The sequence below is a fragment of the Zonotrichia albicollis genome, chromosome 1, assembly GCF_047830755.1.
Source record: "Zonotrichia albicollis isolate bZonAlb1 chromosome 1, bZonAlb1.hap1, whole genome shotgun sequence".
Taxonomy (NCBI): Eukaryota; Metazoa; Chordata; class Aves; order Passeriformes; family Passerellidae; genus Zonotrichia; species Zonotrichia albicollis.
The window spans coordinates 109,369,392-109,392,321 of NC_133819.1; the positions used below are offsets into that span (position 1 = coordinate 109,369,392).

General features: G+C 39.2%; 1 protein-coding gene across 12 annotated transcripts in view; it reads right to left on the reverse strand.

The window, feature by feature from the left end:
• Positions 1 to 22,930, reverse strand: part of CHST9 (carbohydrate sulfotransferase 9) — an 89,143-nt gene that overhangs the window by 13,726 nt on the left and 52,487 nt on the right. For 7 of the 12 annotated variants that reach the window (XM_074550020.1, XM_074550005.1, XM_074550013.1 and 4 more), the window contains one exon: positions 5,161 to 5,198. The exons of 1 other annotated variant lie outside the window; for it this stretch is intronic. In XM_074550020.1, the coding sequence (XP_074406121.1) occupies positions 5,161 to 5,198 (38 nt within the window). Of the gene's footprint in view, positions 1 to 2,544; positions 2,634 to 5,160; positions 5,199 to 5,500; positions 5,569 to 18,951; positions 18,992 to 22,930 lie in introns of those variants that run through there. 4 more of the 12 variants (XM_026791043.2, XM_074550047.1, XM_026791045.2 and 1 more) reach the window with 4 other exon arrangements.

The window sequence follows — 22,930 nt, forward strand, 5'->3', positions numbered from 1 at the left end:
GTCCATTTCTCCACCCTGTTGAAGCCCCTCTGAACAGCAGCACAACCCTCTGTTGTATCAGCAATTCCTCAGCACAGTTTTACATCCTGTGACAACTTCCTGAGGGTACACTTCATCCCATCATCCTAGTACATAATGAAGAAGTTAAATGGTATTTATTCAGCTGTGACCTCTGGGGTGCTCCACTGGTGACAGTCCTCCAGCTAAATCTCATGTTGTATGGATTTCTGAAGGGGAAATTGAGCCTGACCAATCTAATTGTCCTGTACAAGGAGATGACTGAATCAGTGGTGAGGGGAGTACTGGATCTTGTTCATCTCAAATTTACTAAGGCTTTTGGCATTCCCATTACACCTTCATGAAGTACAGGTAAGTGCTCAGTGAGTTGGACTGAAAAATTAAGCTCAAACAGTTGTGCACAAAATGCAGCTGGAGGCCATTCACTACTGCCCCAAGGTGGGTCCAAAAGTGTCCCACATCTTTATTACTGACCTGGGTGATGAAACAGAACATACCCTCGCCAAGTCTGCAGGCAGTACAAAACTGGGAGGAGTGGCTGGTACACCAGAGGGCTGTGCTGCCAATCACAAGGACTTCAACAGACTTGAGAAATGGCTAAACAGGAATTTCATGAGATCTGACAAAATGGAATGCGAAGTCCCGCAGCTGGGGAAGAACAACCCCAGGAACCAGCACAAGCTGGGGGCTGCAGAGTGGGAAAGCAGCTTTGCAGGAATGGACGTGAGGGTACTGGAGAACAAGCTGCCTGCGGGCCAGCAATGTGCTCTCAAAGCAAAAAAGGCCAACAGCCTTCTGGGCTGCATTAGGCAGAGCAATTCCAGCAGATCAGGAGAGGTGATCCTTCACATTTGCTCAGCCCTGGTGAGACATAGACACACTGGGAGTGCTGTATCCACTTCTGGGCTTCCCAGTGCAGGAGATGTGGCCATACTGGAATGCATCCAGTGTATAAATGGACATGGATGTAGACATGCTGGAGTGAGTTCAGTGAAGGGGCAACAAGGTATTTAAAGGTTAGGAGCATGTGACAAACAAGTAGTGGCCAAAAGAGCTGGTGCTCTTTAGCTTGCAGAAGAGGAGGCTTGGAGAGATCTTATCAATGTATCTAACCTGGGAGGGAAGAAGGGGGGGGAATAAAAATGATAGTGCCAGACTCCTCTCAGAGGTGTCCAGGGACAGGACAGGAGGAAGTGAGCACTGAGTGAGATACAAGGAATTCCATATAAATACAACAAAATACATTTCTACTGTGTGAATATCAAGCACAGGCATCCAGGAATATCCAGGAGCAGAGGAACTACTATTCTTGAAGGTACTCAGAATCCAGCCAGAGGTGATCCTGGGCAACTGCTCTATGAGTAAGGGAGTTAGACAAGATGATCTCCAGAGATGCCTTCCAACCTCAACCTTTAGGTGATTCTATAAAGCCTATGAGGGTGAAACAATAGTTCAGTTTGTTTAGTGGTCTAAATGCATTAGCTCTCTCATAGATTTTCAAACTCTTAATTTTGGGAGAATGAAGTATGTAACACTGAAGAATATGATCCCAAACTGGGAAAACAGAAGGAAGGATCATACCTATCAGATAACCTCAAAGTGGCAGGACTTGGAAGTTGGCATAAATGGACTGAAGTTTTTTTTAGCTGGGTCATTTGAGATGATGAAGGGGATAGAGGAGAAAACTGGAGCAAACTACAGCAGTGCACAAGGGCAGCTAAGGAGTTTGGTCTGAACTGTGAAGTTTTCAATCATGTTAATATAGATTTATTACACCATGTGCCTGAAGCAACCTTCAGGTCATAGTCATATTCCTCATCATGATCTGTGCAACAAACTTATATTGTCATTTAACAGAGGTTTGAGTTATCTTTGACTTCTTTTCTTTGGTACAAGGTGTGCACATACTGACAGTATGTCAGAGCTGTGGTAATCCATGGTCCAACCCCAGCTCCAGCAAGTACATTGCCTCATCATTATCCTTTCTGTGTTCCTGCTTTGCAGCCCCACGTACAGAAAGAAGAATACTCCCTGACAGAGCACTGACTGAGGGAGGGATGTGCCACTTCAAGAGAGTCTGCCTTGACAAAAAACTCCTCAGTGACAAAACAGGGGGACAGATATTGTGGGGTCTCCCTACCTGACCTGCAGCATCACTGCAGAAGGGACAGGCTCAAGTCTGAGCAAAAACACAGCTGAGATTTTAAGCCAAAAGTCTGGCTCTGCAAGCAACTTCAACTTCTAAATGCAATAACACATATTCTTGGTCACTCCTTCAGAGACTGAGGCACTGGACACAACGGTATGTAGGAGTGTATATTAAGAAGACAACACATGCAAATATGAGCATTAAGGATGAAACATAAAGGATTTCCCCAGACACATTTTGATTGGTGGTTTGTAATGTGTTGTTTTGCCAATACTGTTACATAGAAACAGAAGATTTTTTTTCTTGCTTCCTTTCATTTTCCTCGGCTGTCATTAATATGCTACAGTAAACAGCTGTACATTGGTGCCAGGACTTACCCTTGGAGTTGCAAAGGTAGTTAAAAACAGGTATTGAAAGGCAGAGTGTGTGCTACATCTGGCTGACTGGTGGTGGTAGATGACCATAGCTGTCAAATGAATATACATATTTATATACATAAATGACAAAAATGGTATTTGAGGAAAACCAGCAGATGACTTATGATTAAAGGGAACAAAAGCTAGTGAAGATGACAACTGTAGTGAAAGGTTTCTGGAAGCACATACTCCCTTAGTGTTTTGTCTATGTCATGTGTCACTAAACTTTCCTTAGGCTTTAGAAGAGCTAAGAACCACACAGAAACCACAGTGGTCTTCAAGATTAGAGAGGTCCCAGATGAACACAGACAGTCAGGGTTTACCCAGCAGATCACCGGGACAGCAGCTTTATAATTTCTCCATCCCCTCTCTGTTTCACTCACCTCTCAACAAGATATTTCCTGCTATTTGCCCCTTTGCACTCCTGCTCCTGTCAAGTGGTAACATCATCCATCTTCTGCAGAGAGCTTCTCCCTCACTTAAATTACTGGCAGCCAGTTTAACTCACTGTTGCTGAACTGAACTTAAAGGGGACTAAAGGATCTTACCCTGCATATAAAATTTTAACTTCAGTATTGAAAATAAAAAGAATCTTCCAATTACAAATATTCCATCATGATCAACACTCATTTAAATATTTTTGTTGAATCAATACAAGTACAAATCAAATATAAAGTGCTTATGTAATTGTGCCCTAAATGAAAAACTTGAAAATTAAATTGATTTTTGTTCTGAAATACTCTTCTTGGAAATCCAAAGGATATTCAGCTGGAATGGGACATCACCAGCTGAAGTAGTAGCCATTTAAATGGGCATGTCCACAAATCAACTTTTAAAGCTTTATTTAGTACATTCAGCATATCAAGACAACATAGTATTCTTCCAAAATTAGATACTCTTAGGTTAACTGCAGAGAGACAGAGCAGGTGAGCCATTCAATGAAGGCAAGACAGTGGCATGCAGGAAAATACCAAGACCGGCCACACAAACTACAGCACATTATCCACCCTTTGAAAACATGGCAAGTTTTTTTTTTTTTTTTTGGTTTTTTTTTTTTTTTTTTAATCACAATACGTTCTTCCTCAGAAAAGGGCAATGGCATGCACCGAGCAGATTTTGTAACACAGAAAATGTGCAGAATTAGGTCTCCAATCAACCGTTCACACACTGCCAATGTTGCCTCAAGTTGTGGTTTAAAAATACAAGTGCCCCCCCTTCTGGCCAACAGAGACTCCCAAAAGTGGCTTTGCAAGAGATTTCAGGCTAATTTTAAAATGCAGTTTCGGTTATAAAAACTAATTAGACTTGTTCTAGGATATAAACTCTCAGTCAAAGCACATAACTCCCATTAAATTCCAAAATATTTCTACAGTTATTTTAAAAAGTGAAAGATTTCCTTTGGTTATGCAATGCCATGTTCTGGACTAGATACCTATCCATCAGTTTCTCAATAATAAGAATGTTGTAAAAACTATGAATATTGCATTGTGCCACAGGACCAGGCTTCCCATAAGTGTCCAGCCATGCAAGGGTTTACTTGGTGCTGAGTGGTGCCAGCTCAGGCCACTGGAAGTGACACACTGGCATCTGTGCCATGCTCTGCCATGGCAGGGGACTTGCTGTAAGACCCAAACCAGGCTGCTTTAGGTGGTCAGTCCCCCGTCAAGTTAGTCCTTCACCTTGGTGATCAGTTCACAGATAACTGTGATGTAATTACTGTGATGCCTCCATACATAGCTTAGAAGGAAGATGGCTAAAGGGAGGGTAATTGCTGCACTGCAAATATTTTAATGACTGCCTTTTAAGTGGCACTTCAAAATAAATCTCACAAACAATCCAGATGCCCATTTATATGCCATCTGGACACCAGCATTCAGCAAGAGGACAAGAAGCCAGAGAATGACAAGCAAGCACACTGCTTCTGTGGAGTTGGGTCCTCTCAATCCACAAGGGCATGTCACTGAGGAAAGTAAACTCTGGGTTTCTTCCTCTCTTTCTGGTTAGAATTTTTTTTCAGTTTAGTTCCTATATGCTTTTCCTGATGTTGAAATGACAAATTACAATATATAAAGGTTTTTTCATAAGTAATTACTCTTGATACTGTGATAAAGACAGGATGGAAAACACCTCTGCAAGCAATGTCACAGTTTAGTGTAGTCTCAATGAAAATTCATGGCAGGAATAACCTAAGAAACACTAAGATACACTGCTTACATGTGTTGTTCAGGTATTCATATCAGTAGCTTTCTGCCTTTTAAAAGGAATACTAACAAACAGAAAGGAAAAAAGGCATAATGTTGTGCTGCAAAATTTGATACCAATGAACAAATTACCTCTGGGCTTTGTCCTCAGCACCAACACAGGAAGTAAATGAGCTAAATTGCTTAAATGGTAAATCTTAGATGAAAATGATGGCAACTCTTGTGAATTCAACACATCTGCAGAGACAGGAATTTGTCTGACACGTGCTCCTTAGCACACCTGTATTGCTAATATTAGTGTATCTCATGAAGTTCTCCTTTCTACTTGCCACAACTCTACTGTCTGAAAAATTCAGTTAACGAAAAGTCCAAATACCTGATTAATTGTCTCTTGTTGCAGTTTTTTTCCAGACTCTGAAAGGGAAAGAAAAAAAATAGTTTGCATATATTCTAATCAATATGATAGGGGACATGCAGAGCAACAAACAGTAAATTAATAAAAAAATAATCAAAACCTATAATTAAGAAACAGAATTTAACATGTAGAAATTACTTGACAGTTTGAAATGGAAATGCACCTAAAATAAACAATATAAAGGAGTTAAATCTTATAAAAGAGATGTGATAGAAAGAAGATTGAGATAGGTAGCCAATCTTGCTAACCTGGAACCCCACAAAATACTTAAATATTCAAAAGGGAGAAAAAAATTTCTAACATGTAGTATGAAGCCTCTTAATGTTGCAAGATGTACTACGTGACCAAGAGACTGGTAGCATCCAGCTCACGATGTGACCACTGGAGGAGAAAAGCAACTTCTGCCACTACCTTAAAATAAAGCTGAATGCCTGTGTCAAGACTGAGGCTCAGCACCAACTGGCCCAGGGAGAAATTCTATCCTGATATTATCCACAGAGTGGCAAGCTGAATTATAGTCTTGTTTCCTTATTCTGGCCTTCTTCTGCCGTGTCCTTCAGTGTGCTCCTGGAGATAAAATCAAAACCTAGACAGAATACTGCTTTTCTACGCTGTCTGGGACTCTAGCAGCAAGGACACCTCAAATCTGTTCTTTGCTTTTTGACCAAAAGGGGCAGTAATTTGTTCCATTTACTGCTCCCATGCACTAGTTGTCAAAAGGGCAGCTGGTATCAGTTTGCTACTGGAGACTGTCCACACATATTGGGGAAAGCCAGGAATTTCACACTTGCCTATCCAGCTAGGCTACGTGCTCCCTGAGGGTTTTTAAAAATAATAATGATAGGACAGGACTTCCAAGCTGTCAGTATCACTATTAACTGTCAGGGGAGCCTGCCCAGCTCAGGTGGCTGCCACCTCCAGCCCTGGAAAGGATACTCCATTTCAACAAAACTTTTCCATATTGATAAGTGTGGCACAAATAGAATTTTTAAAATTAGGTGAAAATATTTAAAGTGTTAAAATACAGTATAAAGACTCTACTTAAAGGAAAATGATCCTTCCCATCCCTGAGACTACTCCTCTTTTCAATGAAAGCATTATAGATTATTCCGATGAAGATGATTACTTTAGGCTATATTATAAGATTGTCTCTTATGATAATTACTTCCTGCATGCTTGTGTTGTGTTTTTATTTGCTAAATATAAAAACTATGCTTCTAAAAAATTCCACAGAACTATCATATAGGAGAGACTTCTTGAAATGTATTCCCTTGCTCACTGAGTTCATCTTTAGGAGAAATAAGATTTATTCTTGTAACTAATATTTTAGCCAAATAGATTGTTGGTAATAGAAGATTAAAGGGGTGTGTGTTTTTAGCATTCTCTAATGATATACAAGTTGCTAGGAAAGCAGAGTGTTTGAAATCTCTGGTTAGATCAACACTATTTTGCTCAAAGGTTTGTGGACTTTGAATACTGATGCTTTCCTGTTTCCCAGTACATTTGTTTTTAGGCTATTTTGATTCACTTTAAAGGAATTTTAATAACTTTCTGTTGACAGCATGGACAGCTGGTCTTGAGAATTAGTGAAAATTCACTTGCTGACTGAGGAAGGAAGTGACATCAATGAGTTTCTAAAGTCAGCCCTGGGGGAAAAGTGTGCTCTGCCAGAGTAGCCTTTCATGCCATTGTATTTCCAGTGATGCCTCAAATGCAAATTGCATTATCAATCAAACTTGTGGTTTCTACCTCAGACAAATATAGAAAAAAAGAACAGAAAGACTGGGAAAGACCTGTGCAGCCATTCCTGACACTACTAAGAAAAAGGTTAAGAAGAATTTATGATAATTCTTTCCTTGTTCTCTCTTCTTTCTTTTGGCGATTTAAATGTACAGTATCAAGGAAAAGGCAGTTGCAGAAGTGGCTGTATGATAGAACAGCAATGATGACATGGGTTAAACAGGACAGAGATTGACTGTTGGGCTGTTAAGGATAGAAGAGAGATCAAATTCAAGGTCACCACTAAATTGAATACTGAGTTCTCCATTTATTCGCTAGATGATCCTTGTCCTCATCACAGAACAACTATGTGCATTTGGCAGAGTCAGCACTTGGGCTCAGAAGGGACCAAGGTCTGTAATAACAGACAGACTACAAATCAGGGTGGAAATATATTGGCACCATTACATGGGGAAATCTGCAAAGTCCTGGTGTGTATTTTACTATTGCTTTAGAAGAAACATCACAAAAAGCAGTAAAAAAACCTGACACCTACAGTGTTGAAAGGGGGTTCAGTTTCCAGCTGCCAGAGGCTGATTGTAGGGCAGGACAAGGCCATTGCAAGTGGGCAGAAGTTTCTTAGTCCTGTTTCAGGAGTTTTTTGTTTGCCTTTTATTTTTTTTTCCCTTAAATTCCCAGAATTATCTTATAATGACAAGTTGCAAACCTTTGTTTTACTTTTGCACTCTCACTTTTGAGGAAGGTCATTTGTGGTGACCACCAACCCATCAACATTCACCAGTAGGATTCTAAAACACCACTGGAGAGGGTGCTCCTTACTCAAAGGACATGAAGCAATGGGACACTGACAAAGCCAGAACTGTCAGAACACCAGTCCTACAGGCAGCAACTGCATCAGTCTCATGAAATGCAGGTAATACTTGACACTTACAAGAAGTTTCATTTCTGGTAGACATACACATGCTAAATTTAAAATTTTTGACAGGTTTTCCCAAGCCACTGCAATGAGGCAGCAGCTTATGCCACAACATCAGACTAACTGGGAATTTTCTGCCACCTGAAAACTCATGGAATCTGCCCAGTAGGAAGCCAGCGCAGTCCCAGAGCATTCCTTCTGCAACTCAGACTGCTTGTGAGCAGCTTGCTCTTCTCCTATATTTTTCTGAAACTTCAATTTTCTACCTGTCATCTTGCAAACTGTTCCCAAATGACCTTAACATTGCCACCCGAGCTAAAAATCACAAGCAAATCCAAAGGTTTTAATCATAGACAAACAACTGATACTTTGTGATTAGAAAGTTGTATTTACCAGTATGAACCATGATTCTTGTTGGCTGACACTGTGCTTTCCTACCATGCTAACTGAGGCCAAAATGCTGCAACTGGATCCCAGTGATGTTTTTTTGCATCAGGACTGGAGAAAAATACCTCTCCCAATTAATTTTTATGCATTTTTTTTTCTCTCTGGTTGCAAAAAGTGTAATGGCTGGTGACTGGTTGAGATAAATGCCCTTCTTGGGTTGACCTCAAGCTATATCACTTTAGAAAAAAAAATTACCACAACATTGTTTAAAAGAATTCTCTGTATGTTCATACACTAATTAGTATACTAATTTCTGTTTCCAGGGCAAGTTGGTTTTTAATTTTTTTTTGTTGTTTTGGTTGGTTGTCCATGATTAAAAGATTACCTTACTGGGAGGAATAACGTATGTTTTCTAATGTAATTGACAGCTGCAAGACATGAGAACATGCCATATCTGCTGCTGTCACGAGGAATGGCAGCACCAACTCCTCAGCCTCATGCACACAGCCTACGCAGAAAACAACACGTAATTATGCACTCCATACCCTGCCTACCTCTATACAAAGGAATGGCATATTTGTGCAGGTTTACAGATTAATCTGCTGTAATTCCCTTTAATGTTAAACTACTTCCAGCTCAAATATAATTAAGATCACCAGGTACAAAAGATTCAGATTGGAAATATGAGTACACTTCAATAGAACAAAAACCAGCTTGATGCTGTTCTTTACGTTCAAATAGTTGGATACATTAAGGATTTTGACAGCATGTTTGTTCTGTAAGTATGCAGATGAAAAAAACAAAGGTTTCATTTCAAAAGGCAAGACATTACTACTGCATTTAATTAGAGAGAAAAGTCCCTTAAGTATACAGATCTGCCAATTTATGTGACATGACTGCTATAAGATCTAGCAACAAAAGATTTTTTTTTCTTTCAAAAATCAAATCCAAATTTTTATATACTTGGAGCAACCATAATCAATGTCAAAATAAAAGCTTTGGAATAAAAATTTGCTTCCTTAAGTCTTCAGATAATTCTACTTATATTTGTGGCATGGCAGAAAGGAAGGGGATGAACAGAAATGCTGAGTCTGTTTCTCTGTTCCCAGGTATCTGAGGGTTTTCAGAAAGACTGAGAATAGTGTGGAGATCTCAGGGGGCAGAGGGGACCCTCCTCCTTGCTCTGAAACTGCCATATGCATAATCTGGACCAGCCATATTCACTTAACATTCAAGTGGGAATGGTACTTCTAAATAATCATTTGTGAAGAGGGAATTTGATGCTCTAATACCAATTTAGTTTTATTTTTCCAGTTTGTGAAATAAACACTACCAATTTCATCTTTTACTTTGTGTTTTTAGACTTAAACACATATGCAACCTATTAAATTGTGACCTGCCCCACCTTGATTACTGCAGTCCTGATCTACCAGCACAGATTCTGAGACGTGTAAATAAATCAAAGCACTCATTTTTGATAAACTTCTGCAGCAAATTCCCATGGCATCAGAGCCTGGGGAAGAAACACTCAGATTTGTTTTTCAGGCTTTTAACAGAAAAGGTGTGACACTAACAGATTATCTTCTGTGAAAGCCTGTAACTAGGCACACAAAAATTAAAATATTTAGGGCAGAACCATACATTTCCTATGTTTTATCAGCAGAATCTCTGGAGTCTGCAACACAGCTCTTGCAGACCTGCACATCATTTCCTCCTCCTTCTGACAAGGAATTAAATAAACCAAAAGTGCTCATTTATACCATTGCCTTCAAAACCTAGTTTAGCTTACTGTTGCACCTCCACGATAATTATGCAACTGAATATGATTACAGTAGCCTAAAATACATTAATCACATCTTCATGGTATTGCATAATCCTTCTCAGTTGTCACAGTGCCAACTCATAAGTTGTCCTGGCAGAAGGAAACATAAAAAGAAACCCAAGTTGATACTGATTGAAGCAAATGAAGGAAAGTTGGCCATCTCAAAATACTGAAACTCTCACAGCATTCCAAGGTCTCCCTGGCTAATTTTTCGTGATTACTTTTGATATGAAAACAGACCTTTAATTGTCAGTCTCTAATAAGGATGCAGAACTGTTCCCTGGGAGGTTCAAAGGACCCTGGGAAACTAAACATTTACCAAAGCTTGAGTAGCCAAATGTCTTGTGCTGATTAACATAGACCATTCAGTTTCCACCTAACGAAGTCATAACAAGAAGGAACCCCAAAGGAAAAAAAAAATTGGACTGACAAAGGAACATTAGTCTTAATAAGACTGAGGACTCTCATTCATTAATTCTGTTGAGTGTAAAAAGGAGGTGGGGGTAAAACTCAAATCCATTCCTGGACCAAATCCTGCATTGACTAACATTGTGTAACTGTACTTAGGGTGACGAGATGTTACAACATAAATTAATTAAAAATTTGAAGCTTTACCTGCTCTCTGCCTCATCAGCAGTGATAAAAATTTTCAAATGAGACAGAATTGCCAAGATGCCCACTAATGGAATTAGTAAGCAGCCTTGTTTGCCAGTTTTCTTCTAGAAGGCTGTGCTTTCTGTAACTGGGAAAAGGGAAAGCAAAAATTTGTCCTATTTTTCCTTTAAGGATGGAAGATTTGAGATAGTGGAAACATGCCAGACAGTGTATTTGGTTGTAACATCAACACAATATTGATATCACGATTTGGATGGTTTCCAGCTGAACATGGTGCATATTTTCAATGCCTATTTGGCATTCATCCTGTGTCTAACAACAAGAGTAGTTTGTTTCAAATTTGTTTTACAGCTCACTATGCAATTGCTTTGAAAAGTTTTTTTCTTTTTATCCAACTGCTTCACTACTTTTTTTCACATTCCTGCACTCTTAAAGGAACGGAATGGAGCAAATCACACATTCCTATTCATCTGTAATAGGCAAGCAAAGACCAGTTAATTATGTCTTAGTAGGTGCATTTTTTGAAATCCTATCACAACGTGATCCAAATCCAATGGTAAAAATTCTCAGTTCCCACACTGCAAGAGCCATTGCTTTTTCATCTGAACTCATACAAACCACAAGTCTCCCCTTTCATGTTGCTAGTTATGTATGAAGTTTTACACTGCTTTATGTTATGATAATCTGGAGGGTAGGTCACATAATCTGTTAAAATACCTTTTTGACTGTGCTCCCATGTCAAGCTCAATTGCTTATGCAGTTGTATTCAAAAAAAAAAAAAAGTTTTCAGGCTTTGACACAAAGGAAGTTGTTTCTGCCCATCTGTTGCAGTTTCCTGTATCAAGGTTCTTAGTACATCATTCTGTGAAGGATCATAAAATCATACAATGACTTGGGTTGGAAGCGACCTTAAAAATCTTCTAGTGCTAACCCTGCTGCCATGGGCAGGAACACCTTTCACTTGACCAGGTTGCTCAGAGCTCCAACCAACATGGCCTTGGATAATTGACTGATTTTTTTCCAACGAAGGAAAACTGTAAGGGTTTTTTACTCTAAGAACATCACAGTAAGAGCTGTCATGATAGAAAAGAGCATGGAGAGCAACTGGAGCTTGAATCCACATGCTCAGACCCCACACAGAAATAAAGCTGTGGGCATACAACTCTCTCTAATACACCCTGCTATGCTCTTAGGCCGCTGAACCTTTGCACTGGGCTCACAGTGGACTGAAATATTGCAGTAGTCTGGCTTTGGTTTTGGATCCTGCTTGCATTATGTTCATATTAAGGACATATGGTTGGCCCTGTCCAGATGAGGAATATGAGTACAGTTGAAATTTGCAGTCCAATTAACCACCTCAAGGCAAAGCCTCATGGAGTCATCATCATCCTGGTTGTCATCATGGTCAGCTGTTGGTTTTTCACTGGTAGCCAAGAAAAGTTGATCTCCACCTCTGGAGCACACTATTCTGATATAATCTTAATTAGAACACCCCGGGATTAGCATATGAAGGTATCAGTACCAATGGGAAGCAGCACACAAGCCCAGAAAAACTTATTTTGACTCACCTGCCAGGATAACTGCACCACAAACAGCTGAGCTACAGAGCTTCTCTAGTGTGAATCAGTAGTGTAAGCAAGTTGAGTACACAGCAAGCCCAAACAGGGATGGAAAAATCCAGCTTCTTGGCACTAATTACAAAGTAGAGTCCCACAGCAAAGTCACCATGGGAAGCCTTAGTCTACAGTTTCTGCATTTCAGAAATAAAAAGAAGATGAATTGTCTGTACAACATAAGGCCAGGAAGTGACCAGTGGTGATGAGAGCAAATATTCTTTTAATTTACTACTCATTCTGAATTATGCCTACATAAACAAACTGTAGTTGTTTAAATCTTCCCTGTTTCTTTGTTTAAGGTCTAAATGCGACACTCTAAGGCATGCTCTTAGCAGAATGGCCTCAAACAACTTCTCTGAAATAATTCCAGTTAGAAGTAGAATATTCCCCAGTGAGAACCTGAGAGTAACAGAAAGACACAGCTCACATTTATGGGAATAATCTGTAATTAATCCACTAGTAAAGAAGAGAGAGGAAAAAGGAAAAGGAGAAATAGGAACCTTACAAAACAGAACTTAAACAACTGGAAAATAACTGTGAACCAAATAATTTAATAGTGAAAGAAAATTAGGTGGAGAAAGGCAAAAAGAAACAAAAGCTAGAACATAACCTTTTCTAATGCATGGCTTTGAGTTAAAATTGGTCAGATACAAACCAAAAACCTACAGCAATCAGTTGCTGCAGGGAGTGCAAATTTATCTACATTTTGTATAACTGGAATATGACCTTTTAAGACCAAATCTTGTGGTTGACTTCAGCTGCAGCTATTGGAAGTCATTTGTAAAAGGTCATCCATGACTGAGAACATAATATGAATCCAAGATGCACAAGGATTCAGGTTTGTGCTACTCAAAAGAACTTGGGGAAGGAGAAAGAGGGCAGAAAGCTCAGCCACTGCTACAGATTCAGTTCTCAAATGGATTTATAGTTTGGTAATAGCAATTAATCTAAATAATCAATTTCCAACATGTGAATGCAAATTATGAGAGGATGCAGAGTTTTTATGCCTGTCATTTATGACTACATTACTTAAATATTACCAAGGGAGATTATATTATCAAACGAGGCTACTTATTTAGTAATGTAACTTGAATCAATTTTTGTTGTCTAGAGCATGGTAAAACCTCTTCTTCCCACAGATTCTCCACTACAAGAAAAGACTATGGACCCTCAGTTCTTATTGTTATAAAGAAATAACGTTCTTAGGCAAAGATAGTTTGTAGCCCTAAATAACATATTTATCTGACTTTATTCATACAACCTTAGTACTGTTTTTCTGGTTTTTTTTGTTTATTTTTTGTGGTTTTTTTTTTTTTTACTTTTTTGCTTTTTTTTCACAAAAAGTATATTTTAAGGAGCTCCTTATAAGAATAGCTGATAATGGTGCACAAGCAATCCTCAACAAGAAAAGTGCAATGATATATAAAAACATGCAAGGTTGTTCTCTGAACATCAGAAAATTCAAACTATCATTCAGGGTAGTTGATAAGGGAAAAGAAAAATTATACAATACTTTATGCACAGAAGTAAAAAAGATTCCTGTTAGAGAGAACTGTCAGCAATTATTTAACCAAGATCCCATGACAACACTTCCCCAGAAACCTAAAATCAATTCAGAAGGCCAGTCTGTAAAGGATTCACCACGACTATATGAGAGCACATTTAAAAGTATGCCATGCTTGTTGTCTTTAAAGACAAAGCTCTTTTATGCTTGTTGTCTTTAAAGCCAAACCTGTAGCTTAGGCTTGCAATCTGCCCTGCCACTAGCTTTGGGCAGCTGTGTAGCACTGGCTATATATTGCACCCACTATGGATAATTGCAGCTGCCTCCTTGCCCGCAGGTGAAACACCCTGATGCTCTAAGCCTTACAAACAGCACCATGCTCTGCTTGGGAGGAGCCTTTTGCTCACTTTAGGAACGCCTGTTGTGCCTCCCTTTGTGTGCCATCCTTGCTACACCAGTGAGGATACTGGCAGTGCTCAGAAGTGGAAAGCAGCAGGGGTGATGAAGCAAGTTCAGATGGAGAAATCTTTGTGAGAACTGAACTCAACATATGTCAGTGAAAACGTAGTTAAATGATTCTTTTTAATTAAGCAGAGACTGAAAAAATAACAGCAGTAAGGTGGTGTATGGTAAGGTTTTCTGTACACAGAAAATGCAAAGTACCCCAATACCAAAAGCATGAATGCTGCACTGCATCAGTTTGATCACTCGGGCAGGGTCTAGGTAGATGCTCTCAGGTACAGCGCATCCTTTACTGGCACAGAGAGTAAAACAGGCTTTAAAACCACACCTGCAGGTTTTGTACATGCCAGCAATTTCTGCCCACAAAACATACTGCTGCTGCTTGCAAAGGACCACAGGTACATACCAAAAGCTGCTGCTGAGGTACAATTTGCATCCATAAACGTGCAGGTGCAGTTCTGCAGAGACCTATGAGAAGAACGTGACCACACAGCCAACAACTGCTACTTACACTGCAGCCTTCAAACAACAATCTCTCCATAGGATGTGCCATGCCAGGCACTGCAGGGAGAGGCAGAATTCACAGCTGAAATTGCAGCTGTGTTCATGACTGGCAGACGGATTTAAGAGACAAGCCTACCCAGTCCTGGTTGCAAACCATGGGTGTGTACTAAGACTGGCAGCTCTGATGATACCCCAGACTGAGGGCAAGATTAATGTGTCAGCTACGAAGGTGGAAAAATTTCTGAGAGAGTCCTTTGCACCAAGTGATCCAACATGGTTTTCTATGACTGAAAGAACCACCTTGTTTATTCTTCCCTAGTGAACTGCATTCTTTTCCCATTAATTCTGCAAGCCTGACATGAATCAGCATGAGAATTACTGACCAAGTAAGCTTCAGCAAGTACTAAGAGACGCAATCCCATAATATGGTGACTTTATTCACATGTACATTACTGATTTCTAATGAAGTGAACACTCAGAATGAAACATTTCTCTTTTCTTCTGAGAGGGGAACACAGTCAATATTGTATGTGACTACCAACTTGGCAATGATTTCTTGCTAACTGCAGGGACAAGGTCTTCACTTATGTCCACAGACTAAGGGAAAAAGGCATATTTCTGTTTAGCTTATTATTAATATTTAGTTCTAATGGACATAATACGTTATATGAAATCTGATTAAAGAATGTGAAAAGAAACACAAATGAAATGTGGAAAAATTATCTTCAAATTAGAAGTTATTTTGGACTAAAGCTACACAAATTGTGATTGCTTAAATATTTAGTGAAGGGTAAAAAGCAGTTTGAGAGAATTGAATTTCCTGCCTTCCAAGGGATCTAAAAAGAAAATGTGATAATTGAACATCCACCCCCCACATAACTTTTGGGCATCACTAACATACTGACCTATTGCTATAATTAAAGTAATTTGTACACTGTGGTTTGTTTATAATATAAAGGCTAGGTCCAAATGTTGCAAGCATGTGAGATGCAAATCTTCAGCAAAATTACTTTTACGTATTGATGTTGCTAGCGGGGGGGGGGGGTGAAAGAAATGCTTAATATTTTTAAATTGCTGGTTAATTAGATGTACAGTCAGAGACTCTGGAAGAACAGAGATGCAAATGGCTCAGAGCTTCATATTTCTTCTCTTCATACAAGCATATCAGTATGTTCCTACTTTCAGTACTTTTTGTCCCATGGATTACAGATAAATAGCTCTCAGAATCACATTAAAACAGAAACACCACTGGTTGCAACTGTATAGAACCAAGCTTAGGTTAAATATAGTAACAAATTATTGTAGTAATGAGAGCTAGGCTCATCAATCACAGGAGAAAGCAAGACAGAAAAAAATTATAAAAAATCCCTTTAATTATAATTTCTGAGAAGAGATTAGACCAATTCTACAAATCCAGTGTGGACCACTATTTTTTTGCTGGAAAACTTATGCCATCATGCATCTACCTACACACACTCAAGACCCAAATAATCTTAGCTAAAAATACCCCTTTATAGAAGCTACAGACAAGCAATGTTTCTTAGGGTTTGCTTTTATGATTGATTTGAGCTTCCCCATGCCCAGCCCTTGCTGCAGCTGAAGGGATGTGCTTTCCTCCTTCCATGTGCTGGCCACCAGTGCAACTGCACTGTGGGGTCAAGACATATCACAGTCCTGACTCAGCTAAAAATTCTCATATTGCCTCAACCATATGAGCTCAGAGCAGCCACATCAGCTGTGCAGATCAAGACACCTGGCTGGAAACAACTGTGGGGGCAATGAGAAGTCCCCATCTGGGAAGCTCATGTGTAGATCAGCATAAACCTATAGTTCCGTATCCTCAGAGTCCTTATCTGCCCAGCTGCTTCAGATCCCTCAGCATCAGAACACCCAGGTTCGTAACAAATGACTGAATAGTTCAGATGCACAATAATAACAACTCACTTGACAACCAGCTATTTTCTTTTAGGGCATGCATTGTTTGGCACTCTTTTATTTTTTTTTTTTCCATTTTTTAAATATTCAGATACATCATCTATTTGGCTTCCCAAAAGGTATTTGAGAATATCTCTCACAAGATTTCTTAAGGAAACTTAGCAGGCAGTGAACTAGAGTGAACACCTTTGCACAGTTTTGGAAAAGCAACTGTTGAAAAGAAAGGAAACAGGGCATAGGAATATGAGAGAGGACAGTCAGTTTCACTGTGGAAGAAAATCCCCAGTGGAGTCCTGCTGCCTCATGTTGAGGATATCGATGTAGGATATCCTCATGATGATATTGATCAGCCCATTCTGAAGTTACCTGAGAAAGAGAACAAACAGGAAAGACACAATGTTTGTGGATGACAATAAGTTATTTGGGGTAGAAATGATGGAGGCTAAAGAACTTTCTAAGAGAGTAGGTTCATAATAAAATGACATTTGAAGTGAAATTCATACAAAATGATGCTAGAAATCTTTTAGGGGAAATCTTAATTTAGACTCAGAAGTAGTGGACTCTGAACTGAGTTACAAGCACACTGCTACCCAGGAATGAGATCTTGTGGTGGTGAAACTTCTTTGTAAATGTCATCTTCCTGCTCACAAGTAGAGAAAGCAAACTGAACACCAGAGAAAAACTAAAAGGCAACTATTGTGTTTCTGCATATTCACACACTTGCATCTTAAATATTATTTGCAATTCTGATCCTTCCACTCTTGTAACAGAGCTGAAGAAGAAGTAAAGAGGGTGGACTGAAAGTATAACTGGCTTACAAGGAGCAACAACTACGAAACCTGGCAAAGCAATGATCCAGAGGAGATATGATAGGGATCTGTAAAATCATGAGTGACATGGAAGGGGTGAATCACAACTGACTGTTTGCTGCCCATTGTAACACAAGGCTGGGGGCATCAGATGAAGCAGGCAGATGGCAGGTGGAAAACAAACATGAGGAAGCAGCTCTCCATGCAACTGAGAAAGGAAACTCAGGAACTCTTTGCCAGGGGATGTTACAGATGCTAAAACTTTACATGGATTCAGGGGACAACTGAACAAGCTCAGAGACGGGAAATCCTTCTGGGGGTGAGAAGCAAACAAAAACCACCTCTGGCACAGGAAGTTTCTGAAACACAAACTGCTGGAGTTTGAGAAAGTACCGTGAGAAGGTTTCACTTTGCTGCTAGGATATTGAGCAAGACAGAGCTCTGGTCTCAGGCAGTGTTGCTGCTGTGTGCATGTCTAACAATGCAAGAAAGTTAAAAAAAGAAAAACACTGATTTAAAATACTTCAGAGTCTGGACACCTTCAATAACAACATGCACCACCTGCACGTACTGTTGACCATTCCTGTTGAGTCTCCAACCACAGGAGACTGACCAGCACTTAAATAAATTTCCAAGAAACAGGAGGAACAGACTCACTGAATATTAAAAGCACTAGACTGTGTGTAATGAAAAAGAAACAAACACAATGATTTCAGTGACTTCCAATGCCACCTGGAAAGTTTACTGTGAGCAAGAGACTCACCTGCAGTATCCTAAGGTAGATGCTAACACCAGACCATTCTGTTGTGCCACAGGCTGGAAGCATAAACGGTTTAGAAGGCATTACAGGAAATTTTTACCACCTATCAATTTTCTGGTTTACTGGTTCTGCTTCCTTGGAACTACACAAAAATCACTAGAGAAAAACAAATGAGCCTTTTTGAGAAGTGAGCTGAGTTTTGTTCATAAGCCAGATATTAATTTAAAGAATACAAATAGCCCAACAGCCATTAAAATGAACTCTTAAGCACTATTTCTAATTATACTGCATTGATTAAATACAATTATATTTTAATTAAGCTTTGTTCATACCATCATCCTCCTATGTTTTTTCTCTGTCTAGAGGAGAAATTAATCTCTTTTTCTAGAGATTCATTTTCATGGCAAATAATGCTTATCACTTCATTTATTTAAAAAACAGAAAACAAAATCTGTGCAAGACATGAATTGTCTAGGCTGTGTTAGAAAAAAATCGGCTGTCTGCTTCAAAGTTCACCTGTATGGAGAACCCCAGTCAATGCACGCTCTCTTCTCATTGCTGGTTTTAAGTCCTACCAAGAGGCTCAAATTTAGCATTCTAAGCTGCTACACCTGCAGTTGCTGAGTTATATTAACAGATTGTGTGAGTGCTCCCAGTCTATTTCCATGGAAAATCAGCTTACCTACAATCCAGGCTGAGGAGCAGCCTCGTGGTCTGCCTCCATAGCGTTGGGCTACGGAGAAGAGATCCTGAATGTTAGCACCTACTGCCCTCTGCCTGCTCCACGTAAAAAGCTTAGGCAGCAAAACTAGAGAAAATTTCCCTTTCCAATTTTTTAAATACTTGGTATTACCACTGTGATTGGAACTGGTTTCTTTTGATTACAAGAGTAGGAAGTGTTATTCTCCTCTGCCTTACAGTCTAGATAGGGACTGCCATTACAAAATGTGCAGATATATGCTTTGTGCATAATTTTATCCTGTTTTCATAAAACACAATTTTTAATTTCTCTTAGCATTCAGTGGGATCATGAATTCAGAGGTTCACCACATCTTTCAAGGAAATGTGGTGGGAGGTGTACTGCAGTGAAGTTCATCATGACAGACAGAGAAAAAAGAAGTCCAGGTTGTAAATCCTTGCCCTGCAACACGATCCATGTAGTGAAACACTCATACAGGCCATCTGAGCACCTGGCACACACTACAGAGGGACAGACCTTGGTGCCTACACAGACAAGACTGCACCATCAAGGACAAAGTTCCTATGAGCCATAGCAGACAGCCAGCACCATGAATGGGGACCCAGAAAAAGTCTTTCTCAATGGTTTTGACCTTGTATTCAGCTTAAGCGATAATCCACAGTTATTGACTCTGACTTGAACTTTAAATTCTCAGTTCTGCCCAAAGAGCATTGCTTGAAATTCCTTAGATATAGAAAATCAACAGGAAATCTATTCCCTTGGGTTTTGCTAGAGGGCACACTAACCTCTGGACTTTTAAACTTTTTCTCTGACCTCGAGAATAGAAAATATTTCCATTTCCATTTGTGGAAGGACAGAAGCCATGCAAATGGCATTCAGAGAGTCAGACCTGGTGTCAAGTCCATGAGTGCAAAGGCAGTGCTGCAGCCCTGGGTATACATGTCCATTGATAATGAGCTAGAATTCTGAACAGAAGGGACACAGGAAATCCTGGCAAGCTGTTACAATTCTATTATTCCACTAGCATGTCTTCCAAAATGCACCACAGTAGCATTCCCTCCATCTAGGGGAAGGGATATAGGAAAATACAAAAGGCAATTTATATATGTAGCTACTTGAACATGTGTTTTCAAAACTCTTTAAATTTCCAAGTTTAAATTTCCAGCAAAGGCTTAATCTGATGAAGTTTGGCTTAGAAATAAAACAAACCATGTGCTTCCCCTGTATTTGGTCCTTGTCACTGCTTCTGCTTCTCACAAGCTCTATCAACAATGGTCTGGCAGTTACCATCCCTTCCCATTCACAGACTCATTCACACCTGGAATACTCATCCCTGGTTCCACCCACTCACAACAGCTGATTATTTTGATAATTAACCTGTCAGACTGCCCAGACAGCTAAAAAACCCCAAGTAACACTGGACCAAGGCCTTCTATGGGAGGCTTTGGTCAGAAGCCGAGGACAGAGCTGACAGACATGCCATGACTGCATGCCATGCTTGCTGAAAGCATGTGTAAATTAATACTGGGCATTCTGCATACCTCAGCATTAAGCTGGCCTGGTAGATGCAGTCCCTGAGTACCTTCTTTCTCTCTGTGATTGGCAGTAACAGCCAGCTAAAAAATAAAGCAAACCCCACCCTCTTGGGACACCCCCTGGGGCATCAGCTCTCCAGCCCACTGGAATTTCTTATCCATCAGAGAAAAAAGGTCCCATGGCAAACTACCACAGCCATGGAGCCAGAAGGTAAAGGGCACAACTTCCCAGCACAAAGGCAGCTTTAAAGGTGTGCCATGAGCTGCCAGTATGTCCCTAAGTGGCCAGACTACCAGTGAGCCTTAAGCACCCCATCAGAAATGGCTGAGGTTCGGTGTCCAGGAAAGTAAACTACCGTAATAAGCTAGATGGCCTACAGTGAAGTGCCAAGTATGCTAAACCCACTTATAAAACCGCACTCTACTACCTAAAGTACTTCATGAGTGGTGTGTGTAAATGAGGGCTCTGGCTTTGTTTGTTTTCAGTAACAGGAGATTTTTCATTTGTCAGTTTACAGCAGAGATTTTGATACTTGAGAACTGTGTCTGTGTTTGTGATTACACACCCCTGCTGCTAAGTATGATAATTTGTTCCACTTCAGGTTTTATTAATTAAATTAATACTAATTGAGCGACCTTTTGGTATAATTTTAGCCTGTTTTTTGTGCTAAATCCTGTACAAAAAGCTTCCCTTTAGCTTCCCTGTCCCAGAGGAAATATTATGCTTCTGTTTATTCCCTGTCCCAGAGGAAATGTTTCACTGCAGATCACTGCCCTGATACTCTTGGGTTTACAGATATTTATGGCTATACTTGCATACTCCTAAATCAATAATAAATTCCAGCAAAATCAACAAATATTTTAGAAGACATTTTAGAGAAAGAAGCTGTTACAAAAAAAAAACCCAAACCCAAAACCAACCCAACCCAAAGATGGGTAATTTTATGTGACTAAGTGCCCTCTAGTGACAAAGTCCTACTCCAAATAACTTTCATAGTCACTTCCATGAGTTACACAGTTTTGGGTCTCAGTATTTGAAACATCGTGGAGTTTTTTATTTTTTGGTTTTTTTTTTGTTGTTTTTTTTTTTTTTTTTTTTTTGTTTTTGTTTTATTTAAAGAAAATAAAGCAAAAGTGACAGGCAAAATCTATCAGTAATGATAGTAATAATAATAAAAGAGTAACAACAAAAACAACAACAACAATAATAATAAAATCCACCACCAATCACTGTGTTAGTCTAAAATACACTTTATTTACTGAAACATGATGAGTATTTTCCTGCATAAAGTCAATGCTATAATTTCTATAACTCAAGGGAGACACATCGTTAGCTTTATGGCAGGTTGTTTAAATTACTCAACAGTCCTTGAACTGCTGTTGCTTCTGAGAGCTGTCTGCCACTGAGTGGGGATGCTGCAAAGTAGAAGGGAGAATTAACTCTGGGCCAGCCTAACCACCCTTGCCCTTTGCTACAAATCCCTCACCCCACCCTGAAACCCACCCCAAATCAGTCATTCCTTCCCCAGAACAGCCCACCCACATGCTGGAGCAAACATGTCTAAAAGGCAGGCATGGAGCTTCACCTGCTCCACTATCTTCTCCAAACATGCAAGTAGGGAAGCCTGGCTTATAAATGAGCTCTTAGAAAGCGAAGAAACCCTCCAAAAGAAAAAATCCTCTTTTTTTAATCCCTCAATCTTTTTAAATTTGTGAAATTAGAGAAATCATAGAAAAGATACCAATGTCTTTATTTGTACTGCTACTCCTTTAGGAGAAAGCTGAAGATTTACAATCTCTTCTTAACAAAGAAAACTATATTATTACTATTATAATATATATATAAAATACACAATATCTATTTTCTATACTATGTTATAGTATATAAATTAATACATTACATACTATCAATAATGTAGCACACCCACGCACATATATACATATATATATACACACACACACATCCACAATCTGATATATATATATACCTACATCCCAATCTGATCCATGATCAGATTTTTGGATACCACTTGAAAATTTTTCACTGCTCTTCTGTAAAAAGCATTTTTCCTATTTTTAAATATAATATCTTTGCTTTCTCATGTGGAGAATCTCACACTGACAATTACACTTCAGTCTGTAAAACAGCTCTCGGTCATTTTTTAAAACATCAACAATGAATAATTAATAAATAATGCAATAATAATAATGCAATGCAATAATAATAAAATAAGTAATACTGTTCTCTCCTATGCATTTTTTTTAAAAATGAAAACACTTCAATGAAAATATGCTTTTTTTGTCTTTACACTTAATGAGCATGAATTGTATTTTCTAGTTTTTCTAATGAAGTCATAACCTTACCACATTAGTTTTCTTTGCTGTACTCACTGTCTTTGCAGTAAGATAATCAATGATGTTAGCTA